Below are 25,845 nucleotides of genomic sequence, written 5' to 3' on the forward strand. Positions count from 1 at the left end.
AAGAGGGAGAGAGGGAGGAAAGAGAGAAGGCAGGAAAGACAAAAGGGAGGGAAGGACGAAAGGGTGGAAGGGAAGGATGGAAGGAAAGAGGAAGGAAAGAAAGGCAAAAAGGAGGAAGGGAAAGAGGAAGAGGGAAGGAAGGAAGGAAGGAAAGAGAGAGGGGAGAAAGAGAGAAGGCAGGAAAGACAAAAGGGAGGGAAGGACAAAAGGGTGGAAGGGAAGGATGGAAGGAAAGAGAGAAGGAAAGAAGGAGAAAAGGGTGGAAGGGAAGGGAGGGAGGGAGAAAGAGGGAACTGAGGGAGGAAAGAGAGAAAGAAGGAAGGGAGGAAGGGAAGGAGAAAGAGGGAGCAAGGGAAGGAGGGAGGAAAGAGAGAGGGACAGAAGGAAAGACAAAAGGGAAGGAAGGATGAAAGGGTGGAAGGGAAGGATGGAAGGGGAAAGAGGGAGGGAAGGGAGAGAGTTAAGGAGTAAGGAAAGAGAGAAGAAAGGAAAGACAAAAAGAAGAGAAGGATGAAAGCATAGAAGGGAAGGGTGGAAGGCAATGGAGGGAGGGATAGAGAGGGAAGGGAGGGAGGAAAGAAGAAAGGAAGAAAAGACAAAAGGGAAGGAAGGATGAAAGGGAAGCATGGAAGGAGAAAGATGGAGGGAAGGGAGGGAGTTAAGGAGTAAGGAAAGAGAAGGAAGGAAAGACAAAAGGAAGGGAAAGATGAAAGGGTTGAAAGGGAAAGGTGGAAGAAAGCAAGGGAAGGAGGAAGGAAAGAGAGAAGGAAGAAAATACAAAAGAGTGGAAGGGAATGAAGGGAGGAGCAAGAGGGAAGGAGGAAGAAAGAGTGGAGGAAGGAAAGAGAAAGAAGGAAAGACAAAAGGGAAGGAAGCAAGGAAGGAGAAAGAGGGAGAGATTTATTTATTTATTTATTTATTTATTACAGTCGCTTATATCCCGCCCTTCTCACCCCGAGGGGGACTCAGGGCGGCTTACACAACAAGGCACAATTCGATGCCCGCATTACATGATAACAAAACATAACATCAATAACAATAGCAATTATAACAATGATAACAATTAACCTAAGCAGTCATTATTATCGGCGACACATCCAAAAAACCCATAAAGTAAAAGCAGTTAAAACCATTAAAACAGTAAAAGCAATACAAACCTCATTGCTGGACAGCGTTTAACAGACTCATAGTTAGGTTCTACTTTCCGCACATTGTCAGTCCTATCCATCTGGTTTCTATATCTAATTGTCAGGACGCCCAAAGGCCTGGTCCCATAGCCACGTCTTTACCTTTCTCCTAAAGGCGAGGAGGGATGTTGATGTCCTAATTTCCCCCGGGAGTGAGTTCCACAGGTGGGGGACCACCACTGAGAAGGCCCTGCTCCTCATCCCCACCAGCCTCACTTGTGACAGTGGTGGGGTCGAGAGCAGGGCCTCCCCAGATGATCTCAAATTCCGGGGTGGGACGTAGAGGGAGATACGTTCGGACAGATACGCTGGACCGGAACCGTAAAGGGTTTTGTAGGTCAAAACCAGCACCTTGAATTGTGCTCGGAACTGGTGGTAGGAAGGAAGTACAAAAGAGTGGAAGGGAAGGAAGGAAGGAGGGAGAAAGAGGGGGGTGAGGGAGGGAAGGGAGGGAAGGAAGGAAGGGAGAAGGAAAGAGGGCAAGGAAGCATGAAAGGGTGGGAGGGAAGGAGAAAGAAGAAGGGAAGGAGGACGGAAAGAGAGAGGTAAGGAAGGATAGGATGATGAGAGAGAGGAGGGCCTGAGAGAAGAGCCCCTGGGTTTGCCCATACCTGGTTTAAGGCCTAGGCCAGGCAAGGGCCAATTTCTGCCCTCCAGGTGTTTTGGACTTCAACTCCCACAATTCCTAACAGCCTACCGGCTGTTAGGAATTGTGGGAGTTGAAGTCCAAAACACCTGGAGGGCTGAAGTTGGTCTGTGCCTGGCCTAGACCGCTATCCAAACCGTGACATTGCGATGGTTCTCAAAGCAGGTCCAAATCGGAATATTCTCACCTCCAAGAGCAGCCGGTCCAAGTTCTGTGGCTCCAGCTCGATGTCGTCCAGGCTGTCATTTTTGATGGGGGTGAAGTAATTGAGGTCTGCGTCCGGCATGGTCTTGATCGGCTCCTTGTCAGAGGCGCGCTCGGCCCATCGCCCCTGGGGCTGGTAGCTCACCTTGCTGGTAAAGGAGCTGCTCTCCGAATTATCCGCCTCCCCAAGCTGCGGAGAAAAGCGTCATTCAGCGAGAACGTCGTTTTGTGAGACTCTTTTACGTGGATTTAAAAATAAAAGGCAGAGTAATCATAATCATGAAGTGCAGACTTGATTACACTGTGTGGCTGCTTGCCTTTCTTCAGCATCCACTGCATCAGAACTCATGTCTATCCTTGTAAAGAGATCCCGATATTCCTAGTTCAATTCTAGGAACTATCATATCCAAAATGCCGCCCTCTACTATCTAATGGGGTTACGAGAAATCTAATGGGGTTAAGGAAAGTGTGACTTACGAGCCTCTTGGCCCACATGGGCAGCTTGCCGTTGGTGAGGACGCAGGCAGGAGCTGTGTGTCGAGAGACGGGGGAAAAAAAGAGAAGCATCACATGGATTTGCATGAGCAGCAGATAGGAAGGTTACAGATCTTACTCAGGGAGGGGCTTCCCTAATAATAATAACAACAACAACAACAACAACAACAACAACAACAACAAGAAGCCAGTCAAGGGGGTCCCAGTGGTGATCGGCACACTGGGTGCAGTGCCTAACGACCTTGGCCTGCACTTTAAAAGAGTCGGCGCTGAAAAAATGACCATTTGCCAGCTGCAAAAGGCCACCTTACTGGGATCTGCACGCATTATTTGCTGATACATCACACAGTCAAACAGAACACACTGGAAGGGTTTGGTGGGCATTGACCTTGAGTTGAGGAGTTGTAGTTCACCTACATCCAGAGAGCACTGTGGACTCAAACAATGATGGATCTGGGCCAAACTTGACACAAAAATTCCATATGCCTAAATATGAACACAGATGGAGTTTGGAGGAAATAGACCTTGACATTTGTAGTTACTGGGATTTATAGTTCACTACAATTAAAGAGCATTCTGAAACCCACAAACGACAGAAATGGGGCAAACTTCCCACACAGAACCCCCATGACCAACAGAAAATACTTAAGGCCATCCAGTCCAATTCTCTTCACCAGGTCAAGAAAATAGAATCAGAGCCCTCCTGACAAAGAGCCATCCAGTCATAAATATAGATAGATAGATATGATTCTCTCTCTCACACACAGATATAGTATCATAGATTTGAAAGAGACCCTTAAAGAAGGACTATGATATGTTGCATATTCCAAAGTAGGCAAACCAGGCACTCTCCAACACTGACAAAGAAACAACAAGAAATACTGTTTACTCACAAGCAGAAAGGAATTACATATATTAGAAACCAACACTTTCTCATTACTTTATTTTCCAGATCACTAGACTGGGCCACAGCAATTCGTGGCAGGGGACAGCTAGTAATAGTAATAATAATGCATGGGCAGTTCCTTAACAAAATTGAAAGAAAAGTTGACAGGGAGAAGGCCTGGTTATGGCTCACGAATGGAACCCTGAAGAAGGAGACAAAAGAAGGCCTGATTCTTGCAGCGCAGGAGCAAGCCATCAGAACCAATGCAATTAAGGCCAGGATCGAAAAATCAGCAGATGACCCAAAATGCAGACTGTGCAAGGAAGCTGATCAAACCATGGGTCATATCCTCAGCGGCTGCAAGAAAATCACACTAACGGACTACAAACAGAGGCACAACTCTGTGGCCCAGATGATTCATTAGAACTTATGTCACAAGGACCACCTTCCCGCAGTAAAGAATTGGTGAGATCATTACCCTGCAAAGGTAGTGGAAAATGAACATGCAAAAATACGGTGGGACTTTCGAATCCAGACTGACAAAGTTTTGGAACACAATACACCAGGAATCATGACTGTGGAAAAGTTTGGATTATTGATCTCGGCATACTGGGTGACAGTCGCATTGAGGAAAAACAACAGGAAAAACTCAGCCATTATCAGCACCTCAAAATCGAACTGCAAAGGCTCTGACATAATAATAATAATAATAATAATAATAATAATAATAATAATACTTTATTTGTACCCTGCTACCATCTCCCCAAGGGACTCGGTGCGGCTTACATGAGGCCAAGCCCAAACACAACAATACAAGCAATAATAACAACAATACAAGCAATTAAAAACACATAGACCAGTATGGGTGGTCCCAGTGGTAGTGGGCATACTGGGTGCCGTGCCAAAAGATCTCAGCTGGCATTTGGAAACAATAAACATTGACAAAATCACGATCTGTCTCCATCTACCCATAGAACACCCCGAAAATGTTGAGGAACGTTGGAACAAACTGAAGACCTTCATCATCACAGCCTGCCAAGAAACTATTGGATATCAAACCAAGAAACATCGAGATTGGTTTGACGAAAATGACAATGAGATCCAACAGCTAATTGACAAGAAAAGGGAAGCCTACCAAACATGGCAGAGAGACGTCAACAATGCTACTAAGAAAAAGATCTATGCCAATGCAAAAGTTGAGGTCCAGATAAGAACTCAAGAACATCTAATGGACAAAGGGTCTGGAGAACAAGCCCTATGAGGAGCGGCTAAAGGAGCTGGGCATGTTTAGCCTGAAGAAGAGAAGGCTGAGAGGAGAGATGATTAACCACGTATAAATATGTGAGAGGAAGCCACAGGGAGGAGGGAGCAAGCTTGTTTTCTGCTTCCCTGGAGATTAGGACGCAATGGAACAATGGCTTCAAATTACAAGGAAAGAGATTCCATCTGAACATTAGGAAGAACTTCCTGACTGTGAGAGCCGTTCTGCACTGGAACTCTCTGCTCCGGAGTGTGGTGGAAGCTCCTTCTTTGGAAGCTTTTAAACAAAAGCTGGATGGCCATCTGTCAGGGGTGATTTGAATGCAATATTCCTGCTTCTTGGCAGGGGGTTGGACTGGATGGCCCATGAGGTCTCTTCCAACTCTTTGATTCTATGATTTTATGAAGGCTGAAGAAACCCAACACCTGGCAGATACCCATGATGCTCAGGGATTTGGAATATAGATACAGTGTGGAAGGAGCCTATGCTTTCCCACCCAAACGATGGAAGCCATCCCTCCATGCTCCCGTGACCCTTTGGGGTCTCCAAACCTGTATCGAGGTCATCTTTGCTTGGCGTCTGAAGAGAGTCATCCTCCTCTCCCTTTTCCTCTTCCTCCTCTGTTTCATAGCCAGTCGTGTCCTGTGTTTGACAGGGGTCTCCCCTGCTGGACACAGCAATGTAAATCTCCTGCCTGAAAGAAGGATACAGTTAAAGGAGGTGGTGGTGGTGATGGGGGGTCCTTCTTGCAATCTCCCCAAAAGATCCAGGTGTTCCAATACCTGTACTGTTGCTGAGAACAGATCTGTTCCTTGGCTCTCTTGGACTCATGGGCTTGCTCCAGTTTCATCAGGTGCTGCCTCATGCAGTTGGTGATTTCAGGGCTGAGGTGCCATATAAAGATGCAACTGAAAAGAAAGGAAAGAGAAGCTGAGATAGGAAATCTCCTTCCATCTTTGGCAGGCCTGGGCAAACTTGGGCCCTGCAGGTGTTTTGGACTTCAATTCCCACAATTCCTAACAGCCGGTTTTCGTAAACTTTGTGCTGCTCAACAGAATCTCCGATGGTCACAGCACTTGTTAGAGGAGATACCCATTTCAGGAAGTAATGGGAGAAAGCATGATTTCATGTGTATATTAGAGAGGTCGGGGGGGGGGGGGGGGGGAGGATTTTCCAGCCAGTCTGGTCAACGTTGGTAATTGAGGCAACAACGCTTACCAAATCCTAGTCAAGCTTTCTGAGGGAATTCTAGTTCCATGTCTTTGTTCCTGTTTCATGCTTCCAAGTTTGAAAGATGGCTCCTGGATTTTTGTATTGGATTCTATGGTGGCTTGTACTTCCTGGTTTTCTTGTAATTCCTGTGCTGGATCTCCTGCTACTTTGGGATTTTGGATTACTGTTGTACCTTGTGGGGGCTATTGTATACATATAGACCTTGAAATTTGAAGTTTGCCCATGCCTGGTCTATTGTTGTTGTTGTGGTTGTTATTATTATTATTATTATTATTATTATTATTTGTTTCCCATTTATGTCTCTAAAAAAGAGACTCAAGGCAGCTCACAAAAAAACAACAACAATACAATATAATTTAAAACCTAAGAAATATACTCACATTAAAATGGAACTGAACATTAACAGAACTAAAATTAAGCAGCTAAAACCCTTAAAAGCCAATCCAAAACCTCGCACTTTTTGAGATGTGAGTCCCTCTTACCTGTCTCCTGAAACAGTGATGAGGTGTTTGCAGTCGAAGGTAAATTTCATTCCCGTCACAACTTCTGCAATAGAGAGAAAACTCTGCTTGATTAGTTTTTTCCCTTTTGATATTTTAGTACTACAGTTCATATAGCTGACCCTCTGCATTTTAAATCTGTTTTAACTCTGTTTATTATGTTGCAATTTTTGAAGTGTTTACGTGATTGTGTTGAGGCACGACATTGTGCCATTGTAAGGCAACTTGAGTCCCCTTCTGCCAGGGTAGAGAAGGTCAGGGTACAAGTATGGACATAATAATAATAATAATAATAATAATAATTATTATTATTATTATTATTATGTCCATACTTGTATCCTGACCTTTTCTACCCTGGCAGAAGGGGACTCAAGGTGCCTTACAATGGCACAACGTTGTGCCTCAACACAATCACCTAAACACTTCAATTATTATTATTATTATTATTATTATTATTATTATTGACAAAATTGAAGGAAAAGTTGACAGGGAGAAGACCTGGTGATGGCTCAAAAATGGAACCCTGAAGAAGGAGACAGAAGAAGGCCTGATTCTTGCAGCCCAGGAGCAAGCCATCAGGACAAAAGCCATTAAGGCCAGGATTGAAAAATCAGCTGATGACCCAAAATGCAGACTGTGCAAGAAAGCTGATGAAACCATGGATCATCTCCTCAGCTGCTGCAAGAAAATCGCACAGACGGACTACAAACAGAGGCACAACTCTGCGGCCCAAAGGATTAATCGGAACTTATGTCACAAGTACCACTTGCCTGTAGTCAAGAACTGGTAAAGGGATCACAAAGCTGCAAAGGGAGTGGAAAACGAACACACCTAAATACTGTGGGACTTTCAAATCCAGACTGACAAAGTTTTGGAACATAATACACCAGACATCACAATTGTGGAAAAGAAAAAAAATTGGATTATTGATGTCGCCATTCCAGGTGACAGTTGCATTGAGGAAAAACAACAGGAAAAACTCAGCCATTATCAGGACCTCAAAATCGAACTGCAAAGGCTCTGGCATAAACCAGTACAGGTGGTCCCAGTGGTCATCGGTACACTGGGTGCCGTGCCAAACCATCTCAGCCGGCATTTGGAAACAATAAACATCAACAAAATCATGATCTGTCAACTGCAAAAGGCCACCTGACTTGGATCTGCGTGCATCATTCGAAAATACATCATACAGTCCTAGACGCTTGGGAAGTGTTCGACTTGTGATTTAGTGATATGAAATCCAGCATAGAGATCTTGTTTGCTGTGACACACTGTTTTTGCGTCAGTGAGATAGTAATAACAATAATAATACTGGGACTGTGGCACAGCTGGCTGGGAGTCAGCTGCATTAAGATCACTACTGACTGAAAGGTCATGAGTTCGAAGCCAGCCTGGATCGGAGTGAGCTTCCGACCATTTGAGTAGCTTGCTGTCAACCTTTGCAGCCCAAAAGACAGTTGCATCTGTCAAGTAGGAAATTTAGGTACCACTTATGCGGGGAGGTTAATTTAACTAATTTACGATGACATAAAATCTCCAGCCAGCATGCAAACGAATGAGGAAGCTCTCCATCATTGTCACCAATGGACGGTGAAGCAACAGCTCCCCTGTTGGCCAAAATACCCTCTTGAAGCTGGAATGTTAAATAGCCTCTGTGTGTCTTGTCTGTCTATGTTGTGTGTCTGTGGCATTGAATGTTTGCCATGTATATGTACACTGTAATCCGCCCTGAGTCCCCTGCAGGGTGAAAAGGGCGGAATATAAATACTGCAAATAAATAAATAAATATTTGGGGATTTTAAAATATTGAATAAAGAAAATTATTACTTTGTTATTATTACACAGTTTAAAAATAATAATAATAATAATAATTCAAAATAATCAAAAGGAGAGAGAGGTTCCATAACTGCTGCATAAGCGGCGGATGAAAAGAACCGAGGCGGTGGCTCCACCCACCTGCTACTTATACTCACAAGGCTAACCGCCAAGTTTTTCAAATATATCTAGAAGGTTCTGAAGCTGTCTGCTCAGGTGCAGAAACTACCACATGTGCGATTCACAGGGATCACAATGGGAAAAGAAAATTATTACTTTAAAAAAAATATTTTTTTTAAAAAAAATTTCCCGACTTTTTATTTTTACAATACAGAAAATACATACCTTGCACACACAAAACATTTACAATTCCCACCACCAACATGAGGATTATTATCTTTCACATATTCATTTCTTTTTGAGACAATCATTATTTCTTTATCTTTATACATTTCCATCCTGTATGCTATATAGCATTTGTATCTTATTTCTTATGACCTGATCTCCAGAATGATTCATAATACAGTTCATTACCCTTGCCCATCTATCTTCCATTTCTCTCATTTGATTTTCATTGATTTTTAAATCATTTAACTTCACATTCATAATTTCAAATTCCATTTGTCCACCATATAATGGTACCATTTATTTATTGTCCATTTTGATTTCTCTTTCCATCCTAATACTATTACTGCTTGTGCACATTCAATTATTGCTTCTTTTATTTCCCTTTTCTTTCCCATTTCCTCTCTTTTCCCTAATACCGCTAATTCCTTTGTTATGACCCACTCCTTTCCTAATATTTGATTTGACACATTTTGTATAGTCTGCCAAAAATCTTGTACATATTCACATTCCCACACCATGTGCATAAAGTGCCCTTTCTGGTGGCATCCATGCCAGCACTGACTACTCCCCTGGTGAGAAGGGCGGAATATAAATATTGTAATAAATAAATAAATAAATAATATTTGGGGATTTTAAAATATTGAATAAAGAAAATTATTACTTTTTATTATTACACAGTTTAAAATAATAATAATAATAATAATAATTCAAAATAATCAAAAAGAGAGAGAGGTTCCATAACTGCTGCATAAGCGGCGGATGAAAAGAACTGAGGTGGTGGCTCCACCCACCTGCTACTTATACTCGCAAGGGGAGAGTGGACGTGGCCAACCGCCAAGTTTTTCAAATATATTTAGAAGGTTCTGAAGCTGTCTGCTCAGGTGCAGAAACTGCCACATGTGCGATTCACAGGGATTATGATGGGAAAAGAAAATTATTACTTTTGTAAAAATATTTTAAAAAGAGAAATCGTTAAAAATGACTGAACTAACATGGAAAGTAAGGCAGAAAGTGGTAGCAAGCCTTTTGTTGGAAAGAGAGGAGGAGAGGGGGAAATACAGACTTTAAAAATGACTGAATGAACACGGAAAGTAAGTAAGTAAGAATGAATGAATGAAAGGAGCGTGATGGCCAAACAAACCTGAATGTCCAAACATTTTGGCAACGCATTCTCCGGAGTGGAAGTCGATGATGGAAATGCTCTTGTCAGAGCAACTGGTAGCCAAGAATGTCCCAGAAGGATCAAACTGGACCTGTGTCAAGATTGAAAGCAAGAGGCTTTACTCTGTGGGGTGTTTACATGGGCAACCTTGGGCCCTCCTGGTGTTTTGGACTCCAACTCCCACTATTCCTGACAGCCTCAGGCCCCTTCCTTTTCCCCCTCAGCCGCTTAAGCGGCTGAGGGGGAAAAGGAAAGGGCCTGAGGCTGTTAGGAATGGTGGGAGTTGGAGTCCAAAACACCCCAGGGCCCAAGTGTTGCACTCCAGAACAGGAATAACCCTCTGACTTTAAAACACTACACGTTGAGTAGGAAAATGATCATTTTTTATTGAAGATAAGTAAAAGCAGCAAGGTAAAAAAACACTTAAGAGAATAGATAAATCCAATTAGGTAGGATGATAAGCAGGAACAAAGTATTCCAAGGTAGGGATCAGCAAAGTTCAAAAACAAAGTCCAGACTTCTCTAATAAAATCCAAAGAACCAGGAAAACGTTGATGCGAAGCATGAGTATATAATCACAAGAGACAAAGAGTCAAACCATAAACAAGGAATCCTTAAAACATGGATCTTCCAAGCAAGGCTTCCATAAGACAAGAGCAAACGTAGCAGGATTCTAAAACGATGCTTCATCTGACTGTATTTCCCATAGTTGGAACTTTTTATCCCCTCGTTAAACTATTCCCAGCACTCAGAAATTGGTTTCGTTACCTTCAGCAAGTATCCGTCGTCGCCCTGAGAGCCTTTGTAGCCCCACAGCAGCTTCCCGCTGGCCGTATTGTAAATCCTGGAGGAAGGATGCCAACATTAGGTTTGTTTGCTGCGCTCCAAAGCCTGTCGGGTTTATTTAAGCAGAGGGGAGCGCTGCTATCTCTCTCTGCTATTGCGCTTTTAAGGCAGGCATGGGCAAACTTCGGCCCTCCAGGTGTTTTGGACTTTAGCTCCCACAATTACTAACTACCTACTATGATATATAATATAATACAATATAATATAATATATAATAGCATAATTTAATATAATATATTGTATATACGTATAATATTGACAATATTATAATGTACCATATATACTCGAGTATAAGCTGACCAGAATAACCTAATTTTACCGCAAAAAACTGGGAAAACGTATTGACCCGAGTATAAGCCGAGGGTGTGAAATGCAGCAGCTACTGGTAAATTTCAAAATAAATAGGTACCAATAAAATTATATTAATTGAGGGATCAGTAGGTTAAATGTTTCTGGATATTTACATAAAACTGTAATTTAAGATAAGCCTGTCCAACTCTGATTAAACCATTATTCTAACTTTCTTCAATGTAAATGTGCTTACGTATCTTTCTGAAAATAATAGAGTAAAATAATAAATGTAATAATAATAATAAAGTAAAATAATACATGTAATAATATCTGAGTAAAATAATAAGTGTAATAATAGTAATAAATAGAGTAAAATAATAAATGTAATAATAAAAAAATAAATTGAATAAAATAATAAATGTAATAATAATAAGTAAAATAATGGAAATGTAATAACAATAGAGTAAAATAATAAATGTAGTAACAATAATAACAATAAAGTAAAATGATAAATGTAATAATATCAGAGTAAAATAATAAGCGTAATGACAATAATAATAATAATTAATAGAGTAAAATAATAAATGTAATAATAACAACAACTGCAACTGCAACAACAACAACAGACTAAAATAATAAATAACCTTGACTCGAGTATAAACCGAGAGGGACTTTTTCAGCCTAAAAAAGGGGCTAAAAAACTAGGCTTATACTCGAGTATATACAGTAATACAATATAATACTACTACTAATAAATGTCCCTCTCCCAAGCAGAGAAGACACGAGTTTGGACATCATTAACCGAATAGCTAGCTTAGCACTAAGCACAGTATTTAAAGGCTGGAGACCGCCATTTCAATCAAAAGTGGGTATATTAACGTCAGAATACAATTAGCAGTCCGGTCACACCAGGAGAACGACGACAAAGAATAAAAAGTCCAGTCAGACATTTTTGCCAGTCCGATAAGCTAGTCACACGATGAAGGTTCTTAGCTGCTGGCAGAGCGGCAGATCAAAAGAACTGAGGCGGTGGCTCCACCCATCTTCTACTTATACTCGCAAGGGGAGAGTGGGCGGGGTCAACCGCCAAAGTTTTTCAAATTGTATCTAGAAGGTTCCGAAGCTGTCTGCTCAGGCGCAGAAACTACCCTATGTGCGATTCACAGGGATTACGATGGGAAATACAATATAATATTACAATTATATTATTTAATATTACATGTAATATTACTAATAATATTACAGTATAATGGTACAGTACAATATAGTAATAGGTTGTTGTTCATTCGTTCAGTTGCTTCCGACTCTTCGTGACCTCATGGACCAGCCCACGTTAGAGCTACCTGTCGGCCGTGGCCACCCCCAGCTCCTTCAAGGTCAAGCCAATCACTTCAAGGATGCCATACATCCATTTTGCCCTTGGTCGGTCCCTCTTCCTTTTTCCTTCCATTTTCCCCAGAATCATTGTCTTCTCTAAGCTTTCCTTTCTTCTCATGATGTGGCCAAAGGACTTCATCTTTGCCTCTACTATCCTTCCCTCCAATGAGCAGTCAGGCTTTATTTCCTGAAGTATGGACTGGTTGGATCTTCTCGCGGTCCAAGTCACTCTCAGAAGTTTCCTCCAACACCACAGCTCAAAAGCATCTATCTTCCTTCGATAATAATATTAATATTATTCTATGGTTAAAATATAATATATTGTATTTACATAGAATCATAGAATCATAGAATCAAAGAGTTGGAAGAGACCTCATGGGCCATCCAGTCCAACCCCCTGCCAAGAAGCAGGAATTTTGCATTCAAATCACTCCTGACAGGTGGCCATCCAGCCTCATATGACTCGTAAGCCGCTTGAGTCCCCTTCGGGGTGAGAACGGCAGCATATAAAGGTCATAAATCCATAAATAAATAAATACTGCAAGGAGCAAGCACAACATTTACAGAGGAGATTACCTGACATTCCGGTCCTGACAAGCCACAGCCACGTACTTCTGGGTTATATCGATATCCATGTCGTACAAGGTGGTTTTCTCGGCAACGTGATGAGTCCGGATGAAGTTAATCCCATCCGTGAGCTGGAGAGGAAACCGTGCTAAAAATGCTCTCAAACAACCCGACATTCATTTTGAGAAGGCTAGACGCTGGCTATCTGCAAAGTCTATCCATACTACTACTGAGGATGATGATGAGGATAATAATAATAATAATAATACATCACAGTCCTAGATGCTTGGGAAGTGTTCGACTTGTGATTTTATGATACGAAATCCAGCATATAGATCTCGTTTGCTGTGACATACTGTGCTTTTGTGTCAATAATAATAATAATAATAATAATAATAATAATAATAATAATGGATTGAACTGCAAAGACTCTGGCACAAGTCAGTCAAGGTGGCCCCAGTGGTTATCGGACACTGGATGCAGTGCCTAAAGACCTTGGCCTGCACTTAAACACAATCGGCGCTGACAAAATTACCATCTGCCAGTTGCAGAAGGCCACCCTTCTCAGATCTGCACACATTATTTGCCGATACATCACACAGTCCTAGACACTTGGGAAGAATCCAACGTGTGATCCAATACAACAGCCAGCAGAGTGATCTTGTCTACTGTCGACTCATCTTGTTGTGTTTCAAATAATAATAATAATATCAACAACAACAATACTCTTGCTCCTCAGCCACTGTGAGCTGCAGGCCCTGTATAGCCATTAAATTCAACTATCCTCCATTAAGGTACCCATTCCCCCTTAAAATAATCCTACAGCCAGAGGTCATTATTGCGCCTTGTGACAACAAATCATACAAATGCATCATAGAGACCTTTTGTGCGCTCCGAAAGTAGATGCTTTTGTCGGCTCCGCAGCTAATCATCTTAACGTCTCCACTTCCTGCAGAGAAAGGAAAAGATGGCAGGAAGAACTCAATCACAATTCCCAGTTATCCTTTCCATTTATATCCTTGCTTTCACGTTTTCTGACGCAGAAGCCCTGGATACATACCAGTGAACTTCACGGCGGTGATGGCCGAGGAATGGTCATCCAGCGTCTGCTCTAGTTTGTAATTCTTCTCCACATTCAGCACGTGGATCAGCCTATCTCGGCTGGCGGAGGCCAGCAGGGACATTCCTATATACAGCGGCAGAAAGGGCACAAAACTGCGGGTCAGTTTCAAAACATTTTCAAAAAATGTAATGTCAGGATAGTATTGTAACCTTAGCAAATCAACTGAGTAAATGTGCATAGAAATAAAGATTGGAGAAGGAGCTGGAATGTTCTGTTTATTATTATTATCCAAAACCTTACCCGTTTCTGGTTTGGAATATTCTAAGCTGAGGACTTCCGAATCGTGGGCTTCGAGCTTCATCACTTCGTCCATAAATCTAAGCTCATGGATCCTGTGGGAATAAACACATGTCCATTTTTAACAATGGATTTTTGAACGTTCATATTCTGTGTCTACTGTATTTTAATCTTTCTTCCACATATTTTTGTGCTGTGGTGCAGCTAGTTTGTAGTCAGCTGCATTAAATCACTACTGACCGAGAGGTCATGAGTTCGAAGCCGTCTCAGGTCGGAGTAAGCTCTTGACCATTAATAGTCTAGCTTGCTGTTGACCTATGCAGCCCAAAAGACAGTTGCATCTGTTAAGTAGGAAATTTAGGTACCGTTTTATGCAGGGAGGCTAATTTAATTAAATTACGACACCATAAAACCTTCCAGCAGCGATCCATCACACAGTCCTAGACACTTGGGAAGTGTCCGACGTGTGATCCAATACAACAGCCAGCACAGTGTCTGCTGTGGACTCATCTTCTTGTGTTTCAAGTGATAATAATAATAATAATAATAATAATAATAATATTTATTTATACCCTGCCACCATATCCTCGAGAGGACTTGGGATGGTTAACATAAGGCCAAGCTCAAGAATTACAACCAAGCAAAATAAAATACAAACAAGCAAATAATAACATCAAAGTAACATGCATACAGGAGCAAGATATACAATAGATCAGCATGTTTTAGAAGCACATAAGCAATTTTGGGGGTTTTATTTAATTTTCCAACATATATGCACATCAAAATGATTAGCTGCGGACTGTATTCCCAATTATATAGAAACAGCAAGCTTACTTGCGAGTCCTTTCCCTTCCAAATGGGTAGGCACTTGAACGTTCACCATGGAAGGATGAACACAATTATGGCTTTCTTTTACCCTATCCTTCATTGGAATCGCCCTGGGGAACATCTATATATAGACACACAACCTCGAACATGAGATAAGCTTGAAAGAATCCTCTCTTTCCAGTCCAAGGGTTGAAACTGACATTCAAATTACTAATAAAGACAGAATTTGAAGATCTCCTTCGTAAACGTTTTGTGAGCTCCTTGTTGACGTTAAAAAATACAGTGCCCTGCTATATCTGTGGGTTTATGATCTGGATTCATAGTTAGGTATTTACATGGGCAAATGTTGGCCCTCCAGGTGTTTTGGAGTCCAACTCCCACCATTCCTAACAGCCTCAGGCCCTTTCGGCTGAGGGGGAAAAGGAAAGGGCCTGAGGCTGTTAGGAATGGTGGGAGTTGGACTCCAAAACACCTGGAGGGAGGGCCCAAGTTGGCTCAGGCCTGCTATAGAGGGACAAGGCATGAGACCCACCTCAAATTCCCAGCTCTGTCCCCAGAAGCCAAGTGCTGGCCATCGGGGCTGACGCTCATCACGTGGACACCGGATTTCGCGTCAAGGTAGTTGGTGTTTTCCCCTCGATCGGGAACGTTGGTCGTGTCCTGCAATTGCTGCGTGTTCTTCTCCACATACAGGACCTTCAGTAAATTCTTTGAAAAAAGGAAGGATGGCTATGGGCATGTACATACATATATAAGTATACATCAGACATGGTCCTAGCATGCTTTTAAAACTGGAATACTTTGAGGGTTTTTTTTATGTCTTCTTTCAAACTTATTAGTTCACTGATAGATAGATCTGTTTATTGATTAGTCCACTGACCATATCTATATACTGTTTATACTCAAGTATAAGCCTAGTTTTTCAACCCTTTTTTAAGGCTGAAAAAGTCCCCCTCAGCTTATATTCGAGTTAAGCTTATTTATTATTTTACTCTGTTATTACTATTTTTATTACAGTTATTATTTTACTCGATTATTATTATTATTATTATTATTACATTTATTATTCAATTATTACTGTTATTATTACATTTCCATTATGTTACTCTATTTATTATTGTTATTATTACATTTATTGTTCTATTATTACTGTTATTACATTTCTATTTATATTATTATTACTGGAAGAATACGTAAGCACATTTACATGGAGGAAGTTTAGAATAATGGTTTAATCAGAGTTGGGTGGTCTTATCTTAAATTACAGTTTAACCACTGATGCCTCAATTAATGTAATGTTCTGTGATTGTAGGTGAACTATAAATCTCAGCAACTACAACTCCCAAATGTCAAGATTTTATTTTTCCCAAACCCCACCAGTGTTCACATTTGGGCATATTGAGTATTCATGTAGAGTTTGGTCCAAATACATCCTTGTTTGAGTCCACAGTGCTCTCTGGATATAGGTGAACTACAACTCCAAAACCAAAGGACACTGCCCATCCAAACCCTTCCAGTATTTTCTGTTGGTCATGGGAGAACTGTGTGCCAAGTTTGGTTCAATTCCATCGTTGGTGGGGTTCAGAATGCTCTTTGATTGTAGGTGAACTATAAATCCCAGCAACTACAACTCCCAAATAGCAAAATCAATTTTTTGAGTGTACATACATTGGGTTGTTAGGTGTCTTGTGTCCAAATTTGGTGTCAATTTGTCCAGTGGTTTTTGAGTTTGTTAATCCCACAAACGAACATTACATTTTTATTTATATCGATTGGTAGATTCATTGATAGATATCAATTGTTGAAAGCTGGTGAAAGTCTCTGACCTAGACTGACAGGATGTTTACTTACAACGGAAACTTACGTTACTGTAAACATTCCTCGGGAAATGGGTTTGCGTGTCGTTTTCCAAGCTCCAGAAACGAATGGTGTTGTCTGAGGAACACGTCAGGAAGGATCCCGGAGGCAAACGGCTTTGATGGTCTTCAAACTCAGGATAAACCTAAAAAAGTGAACCCAAAACACAGAAGAAGCTGGAAAGTTACTACTAAAGTTTTCCAATCTCACGGCAAAAGACTTGGCTTTGGAATCGAAGGGTTGAAAGACACCCCCAGAGTCATCCAGTGCAACCCACAGCCATGCAGGAATGCCTAACGAAATCAATTATCTCTCCATCTTCCCACAAAGTGGCCTCAAACTAAGCAAAGAAGGCCACCCCCAAATTGCTCACCTCCACATTCCACACGAAGGAGCTATGGAAGAGGTCGGACCAGACTTTCCCCACCCGGCTGAAGTCCTTCACGTCCCAGATGTACACACTGTGATCCTTGTAGACGCAGGAGAGCCAGTGATGGCAGGGGTCGTAGGCCAAGGCAATGGTGTCTGGATAGGTGGCATCAGGTCTTCTAAGAAACACCAAACCAGGGGGGGGGGGGGGGAGGAGGACCCTCTTGTCACAAAAGCAAACACGCCACACTTCTTTTTTTTGTTCAGTTCATAAATATCAGGGGCGTCAAACTCATTTTCATGGAGGGACACAATAACCTTATGGCTGCTGTGCAGTCGCACCCAAGCTGCTTTAAATGTCTCTTTAGTATTAACGTGTCCTAACTTTCTGTCAGCTTGGGGGATGCCAGATTTCCTCACAGAGTCAATGTTAACGCTGTTGCTTTGAGGAAATAATTTATGAACTGGTCTTGGGTCTATCTCAGGTATGGGCAAGCCCAGGCCCGGGGGCCAGATGTGGCCCTTTGGGCTCTCTTCCCAGGCCCTCCTCTCCCTCACAATCCCATCCTTCCTTCCTTCTCTCTTCCCCTCCTTTCTCCTTCCCTTCCTTTAATCCCTCCTTTTTTCCCTTCCTCCTTCCCTCCCTTCCTCCCTGCCTTCTTTCTCTCCCTCCCCCTTCCTTCCCTTCTACCCTATTGTCCTTCCTTCTCTTTTCCCTTCCTTCCCTTTTGTCATTCCTTCCTCCCTACCACCCCCCATTGCCTCCCTCTTTCTCCTTCCATCCTTCCCTTCAACCCTTTTTTCCTTCCTTCCTTTTCTCCCTCACTCCCTTTCGTCTTCCTTCCCTTTTGTCTTTCCTTCCTTCTCTCTTTCCTTTATCTTTCCCTTCCTTCCTTCTTCCATTTATTCCCTTCTTCTCTTTTTCCTTCTTCCTTCCCTTCTTTCCCTCCTTCCATCCATCTTTCCCTTCCGCCCTTTCATCCTTCCTTTGTTCCTTTTTGTCTCTTTTCTCTCTCCTTTCCCCTTCCATCCTTCCATTCCTCCCTTTCCTTCCTTCCTTCTCTCTTCCCTCCCTCCCTCCTTCCCTTTATTCCTTTCTTCTTTTTCCTTCCTCCTTCCCTTCCTTCCCTCCATTTCTTCCATCTTCCTTCCCGTCCATCCTTCCTTCCTTTCTTTTTATCTTTCCTCCCTCCTTCCCTCTCTCTCTTTCTCCTTCCATCCTTCCCTCCTTCCCTTCCTTCCTTCCCTTTCTCCTTCCCTTCCTTCCTTCTTTAATTCCTTTCTTCTCTTTTTCCTTCCTCCTTCCCTTCTTTCCTCCCTCCCTTCCTTCCCTTCCGCCCTTTCATCCTTCCTTCCTTCCATTTTGTCTCTTTCCTCACTCCTTCCCTCTCCCTCTTTCTCCTTCCATCCCTTCTTCCCTTTCATCCTTCCTTCTCTCTTTCCTTCCTTCCGTCACTGGGCAGCCAATCCTCTTAGCAAGGAGTACTAGCATGTCACCCCCAAGTTAGAAAGTTTGCCCTTGCCTGGTTTATCTCTACCCAGGCACTAACTTGACTTCCCCACAACAAAGTCCATATGTAAAATCTGAAGGGAAACTGATGGTTCCTGAAGCTGCCATTTCTGAGGAGAATAGATGACATTTTCTGAGGGGAATAGACAAGTTTTCCTTGCTTGCTGTCTCTGGTATAGGGGCCTTTGGGGTGCCCAATGCCCAAGGCGTTAATTAACTAATTACTGGCTCAACTTCCCCTCACAGACATGGTACTTAACAAATCGGGGAAGAAGTCATACTTAACTGAGGTAAAAATATGTAGCCCAGTGAAAATAAAAGACAACAGTCAGAACTAGTCCTAGTCTATAAATGATGTAAAAGTAAGCTAGTCTAAAGAGCAAGTGATTCCTAAGCTGCTACAATAGCCGCGGATAAGAAGAACTGAGGCAGTTGCCCCGCCCACCAGCTACTTATACTCACAAGGGGAGAGTGGGCGGGGCTAACCACCAGAAAAGTTTCATTCATGGAGGCTCATTCCTCCATTATTTTTATGTCTATCGGGATGAAACTTGGCACAATTGTAAGCAACTTTTATGACTTTAAGACTGACACGTTTCAGAACGTTTCAGCTATCCACTGATTTTTAGGAATTTTTTTTTTACAAATATCTATATTTGACAAATATCTACCAGAGGTTTCCCCTTGGATTTCTGCACAATGAGACAACATAAGCAGGGCATCCATCCTGCAAGGTTTCAGAAAGATTCCATTACCTACTGATTCGTACCTCATTATTTCTTCTCTGGTGACATCAACACCCAGACAGTGAGGCTTGGGCAGGTCAGAGAGGTAATGCAGGTTGCGGGTGTGGAAGATGCGCACGGTACCATTTGCACAGCCACAAAAGATAAATTCCTCGCTAATGCAGATGCAGTTGGCTAAAGATACCTGAAGGGAAGCGAATTAAGAGTATATAGACTGAATCATTACAGTTTCAATACAGCCTGAATAAGGATTATAAGTAACGATTATGGATGAATGGAATCATGCATTTAATGTGTTTTAATCTGTTATTGTTCTATGTGTTTTACTGTTTAATTGTTTTAACTTCTGGTGGTACAACCTGGGGATCACAACCAGACACAGTGAAGACATCTGCCCTTGTGCTTTGCTACTCTGCTGCTGAGTACGCATGCCCAGTGTGGAACACATCTCAACACATTAAAACAGTGGATGTGGCTCTTAATGAGACATGCCGCATAATCACAGGGTGTCTGAGCCCTACACCACTGGAAAAATTACATTGTTTAGCCGGTATTGCACCACCTGACATCCATTGGGAAGTAGCAACCAAGAGTGAAAGGACCAAGGCAGTGACATCTCTGGCCCGCCCTAGGTTCGGAAATTAGCCCGCACGCCAATGCCTTAAATCAAGAAATAATTTTCTAAGATCTACACAGATACTCGCAGGAACACCTCAGCAAGCGAAAGTCCAAAAGTGGCAGGCTCAAACCCAGAACCTCAACCAGTGGCTGATACCCAATGAGAGACTCCCCCCTGGGCACACAGAAGACTGGGCGACTTGGAAGGCGCCGAACAGACTGCGCTCTGGCACCACGAGATGCAGAGCCAACTTTAAGAAATGGGGCCACACAGTGGAGTCCACAACATGCGAGTGTGGAGGAGAGCAAACCACTGACCACCTACTACAATTGAGCCTGAGCCCTGCCACATGCACAATGGAGGACCTTCTCACAGTGACACCAGAGGCACTCCAAGTGGTCAGCTACTGGTCAAAGGACATTTAAAAGAATTCCAAGTTTTTAAACTTTGTGTTTTCCCAAATACATTGGTTCGCTCCTGATACGATAAATAAATAAATAAATGTTTTAAGTACATGGGATAGCTTTTATGACTGTGTTTTTAAGTGGCATTGAATCTTGCCAGAATTGTAAGCCACCATGAGTCCCCCTGTGGGGGTGAGAAAGGTTGGGCAATAATAAAGCAAATAATAATAACAATAATAGACAGACAGACAGACAGACTATAAGCAGAGGCACAACACTGTTGCTCAGATGATTCATTGGAACTTGTGCCACAAATCCCATCTGCCTGAGACAAAGAACTGGTGGGATCACAAGCCGGAAAAAGTTACAGAAATTGAACACGTCAAACTCCTCTGGGACTTCCGGATTCAGACTGACAGAGTTTTGGAGCACAACACTCCTGACCTCACAATCGTGTTAAAAAGCAAAGTATGGATTGTTAATGTTGCAGTCCCAGGCAACAGCAGGATTGATGGGGAAAAAAGGAAAAGCTAACACGATACGAGGATTTAAAGATCGAATTGCAAAGGCACAAGCCAGTCACGGTGATCCCAGTGGTGATCGGCACACTGGGTGCAGTGCCTAAAGACCTTGGCCTGCACTTAAGCACAATCGACGCTGACAAAATTACCACCTGTCAGCTGCAAAAGGCCACCTTACATCCCGGGCTGAGAATGGTGGTATAGAAGCGTAGTAAATAAATAAATAAATACTGGGATCTGCACGCATCGTTTGCCGATACATCACACAGTCCTAGACACTTGGGAAGTGTCTCATGCGTGATCCAATACAACAGCCAGTAGAGTGATCTTGTTTGCTATGGACTTATCTTGTTGTGTTTCAAATAATAATAATAATAATAATAATAATAATAATAATAATAATAATAATAGAAGAAGAAAGAACGTTTTAAAAATGCAGGAGTTGGACATTTCTGTACCAGAAACAGAGAGATGCATTCTCACCTTCAGATCAATCCATTTTTCCAGCACACGCTTCTCATTAAACTGGCAAAGGAGCCCGGAAAAAGAAATACAGAAGGTGCTTCTGGCCATTTGCCCTCGGCCGCAGGCCACGTCGCAAAAGATGTTGTTGTGAAGCTCCCCAAGAAGGCCAGAGCGACCCACCAGTGGGACTGTCTCCTTAATCTGCAATGGACATACATCATCATCATCATCATCATCATTTATTTATTTACTCAAAGCGGTATTCAACAAATGCACAGCAAAAATTCAATGCCTTACAACATATAAACAACAACATCTAGACCAGTGGTTCTCAACCTTCCTAATGCCGTGACCCCTTAATACAGTTCCTCATGTTGTGGTGACCCCCAACCATAACATTATTTTTGTTGCTATTTAATAACTGTCATTTTGCTACCATTATGAATCGTCATAAATATCTGATATGCAGGATGTATTTTCATTCACGGTTCAAAATTTGGCACAAATACCTGATATGCCCAAATTTGAATACGGGTGGGGTTGGAGGGGTTGATTTTGTCATTTGGGGGTTGTAGTTGTTGGTATTTATAGTTCACCTACAATCAAAGAGCATTCTGAACTCCATCGATGGTGGAACTGAACCAAACTTGTCACACAGAACTCCCATGACTAACAGAAAATACTGGAAGGATTTGGTGGGCATTGCCTTGAGTTTGGGAGCTGTAGTTCAAATACATCAGAGAGCTCTGTGGACTCAAACAGTGATGAATCTGAACCAAACTTGGCACAAATACTCAATATGCCCAAATGTGAAGTTTGGGGGAGGGGGGAGGGGAATAGACATTGTCATTTGGGTGTTGTAGTTGCTGGGATTTATAGTTCATCTACAATCAGAGTATTCTTGACCCCACCAACGATAGAACTGGGCCAAAACTTCCCACACAGAACCCTTATGACCAACAGAAAATACTGTGTTTTCTGATGGTCTTTGGCGACCCCTCTGACACTCCCTCACGACCCCCCCAGGGGTCCCGACCCCCAGGTTGAGAAATGCTGATCTAGACATTTAAACATGGCATTAAAACATATTAATATAAGACATTAAAATCACATAATCCAAAAGCCAAGGCACATGTAAACAATTTCACCCCATAACCAGGAAATGCTTTGCAACATTGTTCTGCAGCATTGCTCAACATATTCCTCTTTTTTTAATGATGGAAGCAAACATGGTAAGAACATGGCGAATGTACCTCTTTTGTGTTGTCTTCAAGACATCTGTGAGCATAATCACAATTAAGTGCAAAACAAAAGAAGCCATATGAATTTGAGGACTTTGTTAGAACTTTGGGAATAACGTTTATGTCTTGGGCTGCAGATTTGCAGAGAAATTAAATCTAGCAGCCAGTCAATATTGTTATAGAAGACTATTTTGAGAAGGCACTAACATCAAGAAATTATTCTGAGAAGCTCCTTTCTTTTCGTTCTAAGTTTTGGTTTTAGGATCCCCTCCAGATACTGAAATCCATCCATATCCAAGTCCCATTATATACAATGTCAGGGTAAAAGGATGCCATTAATATAAAATGGCAAAATAAAGGTTTGCTTTTTGGAATTAAAAAAAATCCTAGTCATGGATGGTTGACCCCATGGATACAGATGGTAATAATAAGACTGAAAAAGGACTTACCTTGATTTCCCTGGCTACATCCAAGAACCAGAACTTCACATGGCGGTGGCCAACAGTAACGAAATAGCTGTCCTCCGAAAAGGAAATGGCCATAACTTTGCTGGAAACCTTGTTGGAGGCTATGAGAGTATCTTTCTGCGAAGCAAGAAAGGAAATAGCAATCAATAATTTTGTAAAGTTGTATTAATTAATGGCCGGGCTGTAGAACAGCTGGTTAATCACCAGCTGCCATAGATCACTGACGACCGGAAGGTGGCAAGTTCGAATCCCAAGTTGGATTGAGCTCCTGACTGTTAAGCCTAGCTTACTGTCCACCGAAGCAGTTCAAAAACAGTTGAGATGTAGAGAAAGCAAGGAGGAAATATGATGAAAATGACTTGGCATCATAGTGGATGAAGCAACACCAACCCCCTGTGGCTGGAATCCAGCATAGCCTACAAGCACCAATGCTGAAATGCCAAAATACCCCTATCTGTCTGTCTGTCTGTCTGTCTGTAAAAACAGCTGTTGTACTCCAGGTCAGGAAAAACCCTCTGACTTTAAAACACCACACAGCTGAGTAAAAATGCAAGCAGTTTATTGAAGATAATAAAAAAGCATAAGCAGTAAAAACACTTCATATTTATTTGTCGTGTCAGGACAACCAGTCAAATTATATTACATTTCTAACAGAACAAAGCAAACAAACAGACAAATACAAAATTTTGTATAAAACACTTCATAGAAATAGGTAAATCCAAGTAGGTAGAAAGATAAGCAGGAACAAATAATCGTTCAGGACAAATATCTTAATTCAATTCCAACATTGCTTCGTCTGGCTACAGATTCTGTCCTTGATACTTTTATCCCCTAATATACTCTATATCCTAAGCCACCAGAAAAAGATTTCTTTTTAGCTTTGACTCTGTTATCAGTTTCTCTCTTAGCCTGGCAGAACGCCTGAGAGATTGGTGTGTTTGTCTGTTCTGTCTGAAAACATGCCTTCTATCTTCTGCCTCATTCATTTCTGCAGCTGTCCCAGGTGCTGAGCTTTTCTCAGGCTCAAAGTCCTGGGAATTGTCTGGTGACCATTCAGGCCCTCTTCCAGAGACCATACCATCACCCCTAAACTCTTCAGGAACATTCTCATAAGCAAAGACACTTTGAACAGGAATCCCATTATCATTCTCTGTATCTAAAGCACTCTCATCATTAAAAAAAGCATTGAGTACCTGATCACTAGACCCAATCACAGGCTGAACTCCAACACCAGCACTGAATGTTTGCCGTGTATGTGTGCATTGTGATCCGCCTTCGGGGTGAGGAGGGCGGAATATAAATACTGTAAATAAATAAATAAATAACCCAGAAGAGAATCTGGAGGAGATCAAGATTGGATTAACTTGTGACGAGAAAAGTGCTGATAGAGGAAACTGCCGTTAACTGACCTGGGAAGTTCAGATGTAAACAGTATGTGTTTACATGGTCAGAGGCAATGACTCTTTAAGGAAGTTGGCATGAAGACGGTTTTAAACAGTGGTTTTAATGTCGAGATAAATGTTTTTAATGTTTACTAGCTGTACCCACCCCGTGTTGCTGGGGCCAACCTCCCCTCCCTCTTTCTCTCCTGCTTTCCCTCATTCCTTTGCTCCCTCTTTTCTTCCTTCCTTCCCTTTTCTTCTTTCCTTCTCTCCTTCCTTCCTTCTCTACCTATTTCCTTCCTTGCCCCCTTTTTCTTTTTCTTCCTTTGCCTCTCCTTTCTTCCTGCTCTACCTCTTTCCTTCCTTTGCTTTTTGCTTCCATCCTTCCTTCTCTCTTTCCTTCTTTCCTTCCCTCCCTCTTTCTCTCCTTCTTTCCCTCTTTCCTTCCCTCCTTTTTTTTCCTTCTCCACCTCTTTCCTTCCTCCTCCGTTTTTCTTTTTCTTCTCTCCTTCTTTCCTTCTTTACCTCTTTCCTTCCTTCTTTCGCTCTTTGCCTCCATGCTTCCTTCTCTCTTTCCTTCTTTCTTTCCCTCCCTCTTTCTCCCCTTCCTTCCTTCCTTCCTTTTTCTGTATTGTCATTTAGCTTTTCGTTATTTAGCTTATTTGGGTTTTTAAGTCCTTTCCGCAGTTTTTTGGGGTTTTTTATGCATGATGGACACTTGTTGGTCTGTTAGGGGTATAGTGTTCAAATTTCGTGTCAATTCGTCCAGTGGTTTTTGAGTTATGTTAATCCCACAAATGAACATTACATTATTATTTATATAGATGTATGTGTATAATTCACCGCTTTGAGTCGCCTGAGGACTGAGAAAAGCGGTATAGAAATAAAGTAAATAAATAAATAAAATCTATTTATGTCCCGGCATTGAATGTCTGCCATTGTATGTTGTCCTCCGCCCTGAGTCCCCTTCAGGGTGGAATATATATAAATAAATGAATAAGTAAAAAAACAATGACTCCACCTGTCCAGAATTGATGGAGCTTCAGCAAGTCTTAGCTGAACAAGCTGCCAATCAATCAAAAATTGCTACGTAAAGAGACATTTTCCTCTTGGAAAAGTGTGTCCGATCTGTGGGGAATGCATAGCCTGGGGACCTGGGCAGCCTGAATGAAGAAGGTGGTGAGTATGGGGGTGATTGAATGTATGTGGAGTGAATGCTGAGTATATGTTCCAGGTAGTCTGTGTAACCAATATAGGC

The 25,845-nt window shown here is 42.0% G+C and overlaps 1 protein-coding gene across 1 annotated transcript in view; it reads right to left on the minus strand.

Moving 5' to 3' along the window:
• Positions 1 to 25,845, minus strand: part of LOC137095423 (WD repeat-containing protein 62-like) — a 41,920-nt gene that overhangs the window by 9,776 nt on the left and 6,299 nt on the right. Inside the window, exons 6-22 of the mRNA XM_067462084.1 lie at positions 23,188 to 23,322; positions 21,516 to 21,698; positions 19,512 to 19,672; positions 17,237 to 17,411; positions 16,871 to 17,008; positions 15,539 to 15,714; positions 14,182 to 14,273; positions 13,879 to 14,004; positions 13,700 to 13,767; positions 12,828 to 12,949; positions 10,506 to 10,581; positions 9,717 to 9,828; positions 6,395 to 6,458; positions 5,462 to 5,587; positions 5,231 to 5,373; positions 2,515 to 2,567; positions 2,021 to 2,227 (exon numbers count right to left, since the gene is read on the minus strand). Coding sequence (XP_067318185.1) covers positions 2,021 to 2,227; positions 2,515 to 2,567; positions 5,231 to 5,373; positions 5,462 to 5,587; positions 6,395 to 6,458; positions 9,717 to 9,828; positions 10,506 to 10,581; positions 12,828 to 12,949; positions 13,700 to 13,767; positions 13,879 to 14,004; positions 14,182 to 14,273; positions 15,539 to 15,714; positions 16,871 to 17,008; positions 17,237 to 17,411; positions 19,512 to 19,672; positions 21,516 to 21,698; positions 23,188 to 23,322 — 2,157 coding nt within the window. The remainder of the gene's footprint in view (positions 1 to 2,020; positions 2,228 to 2,514; positions 2,568 to 5,230; positions 5,374 to 5,461; positions 5,588 to 6,394; positions 6,459 to 9,716; positions 9,829 to 10,505; positions 10,582 to 12,827; positions 12,950 to 13,699; positions 13,768 to 13,878; positions 14,005 to 14,181; positions 14,274 to 15,538; positions 15,715 to 16,870; positions 17,009 to 17,236; positions 17,412 to 19,511; positions 19,673 to 21,515; positions 21,699 to 23,187; positions 23,323 to 25,845) is intronic.

The sequence above is a fragment of the Anolis sagrei genome, chromosome Y (genome assembly GCF_037176765.1).
Source record: "Anolis sagrei isolate rAnoSag1 chromosome Y, rAnoSag1.mat, whole genome shotgun sequence".
NCBI classification, from domain to species: Eukaryota; Metazoa; Chordata; class Lepidosauria; order Squamata; family Dactyloidae; genus Anolis; species Anolis sagrei.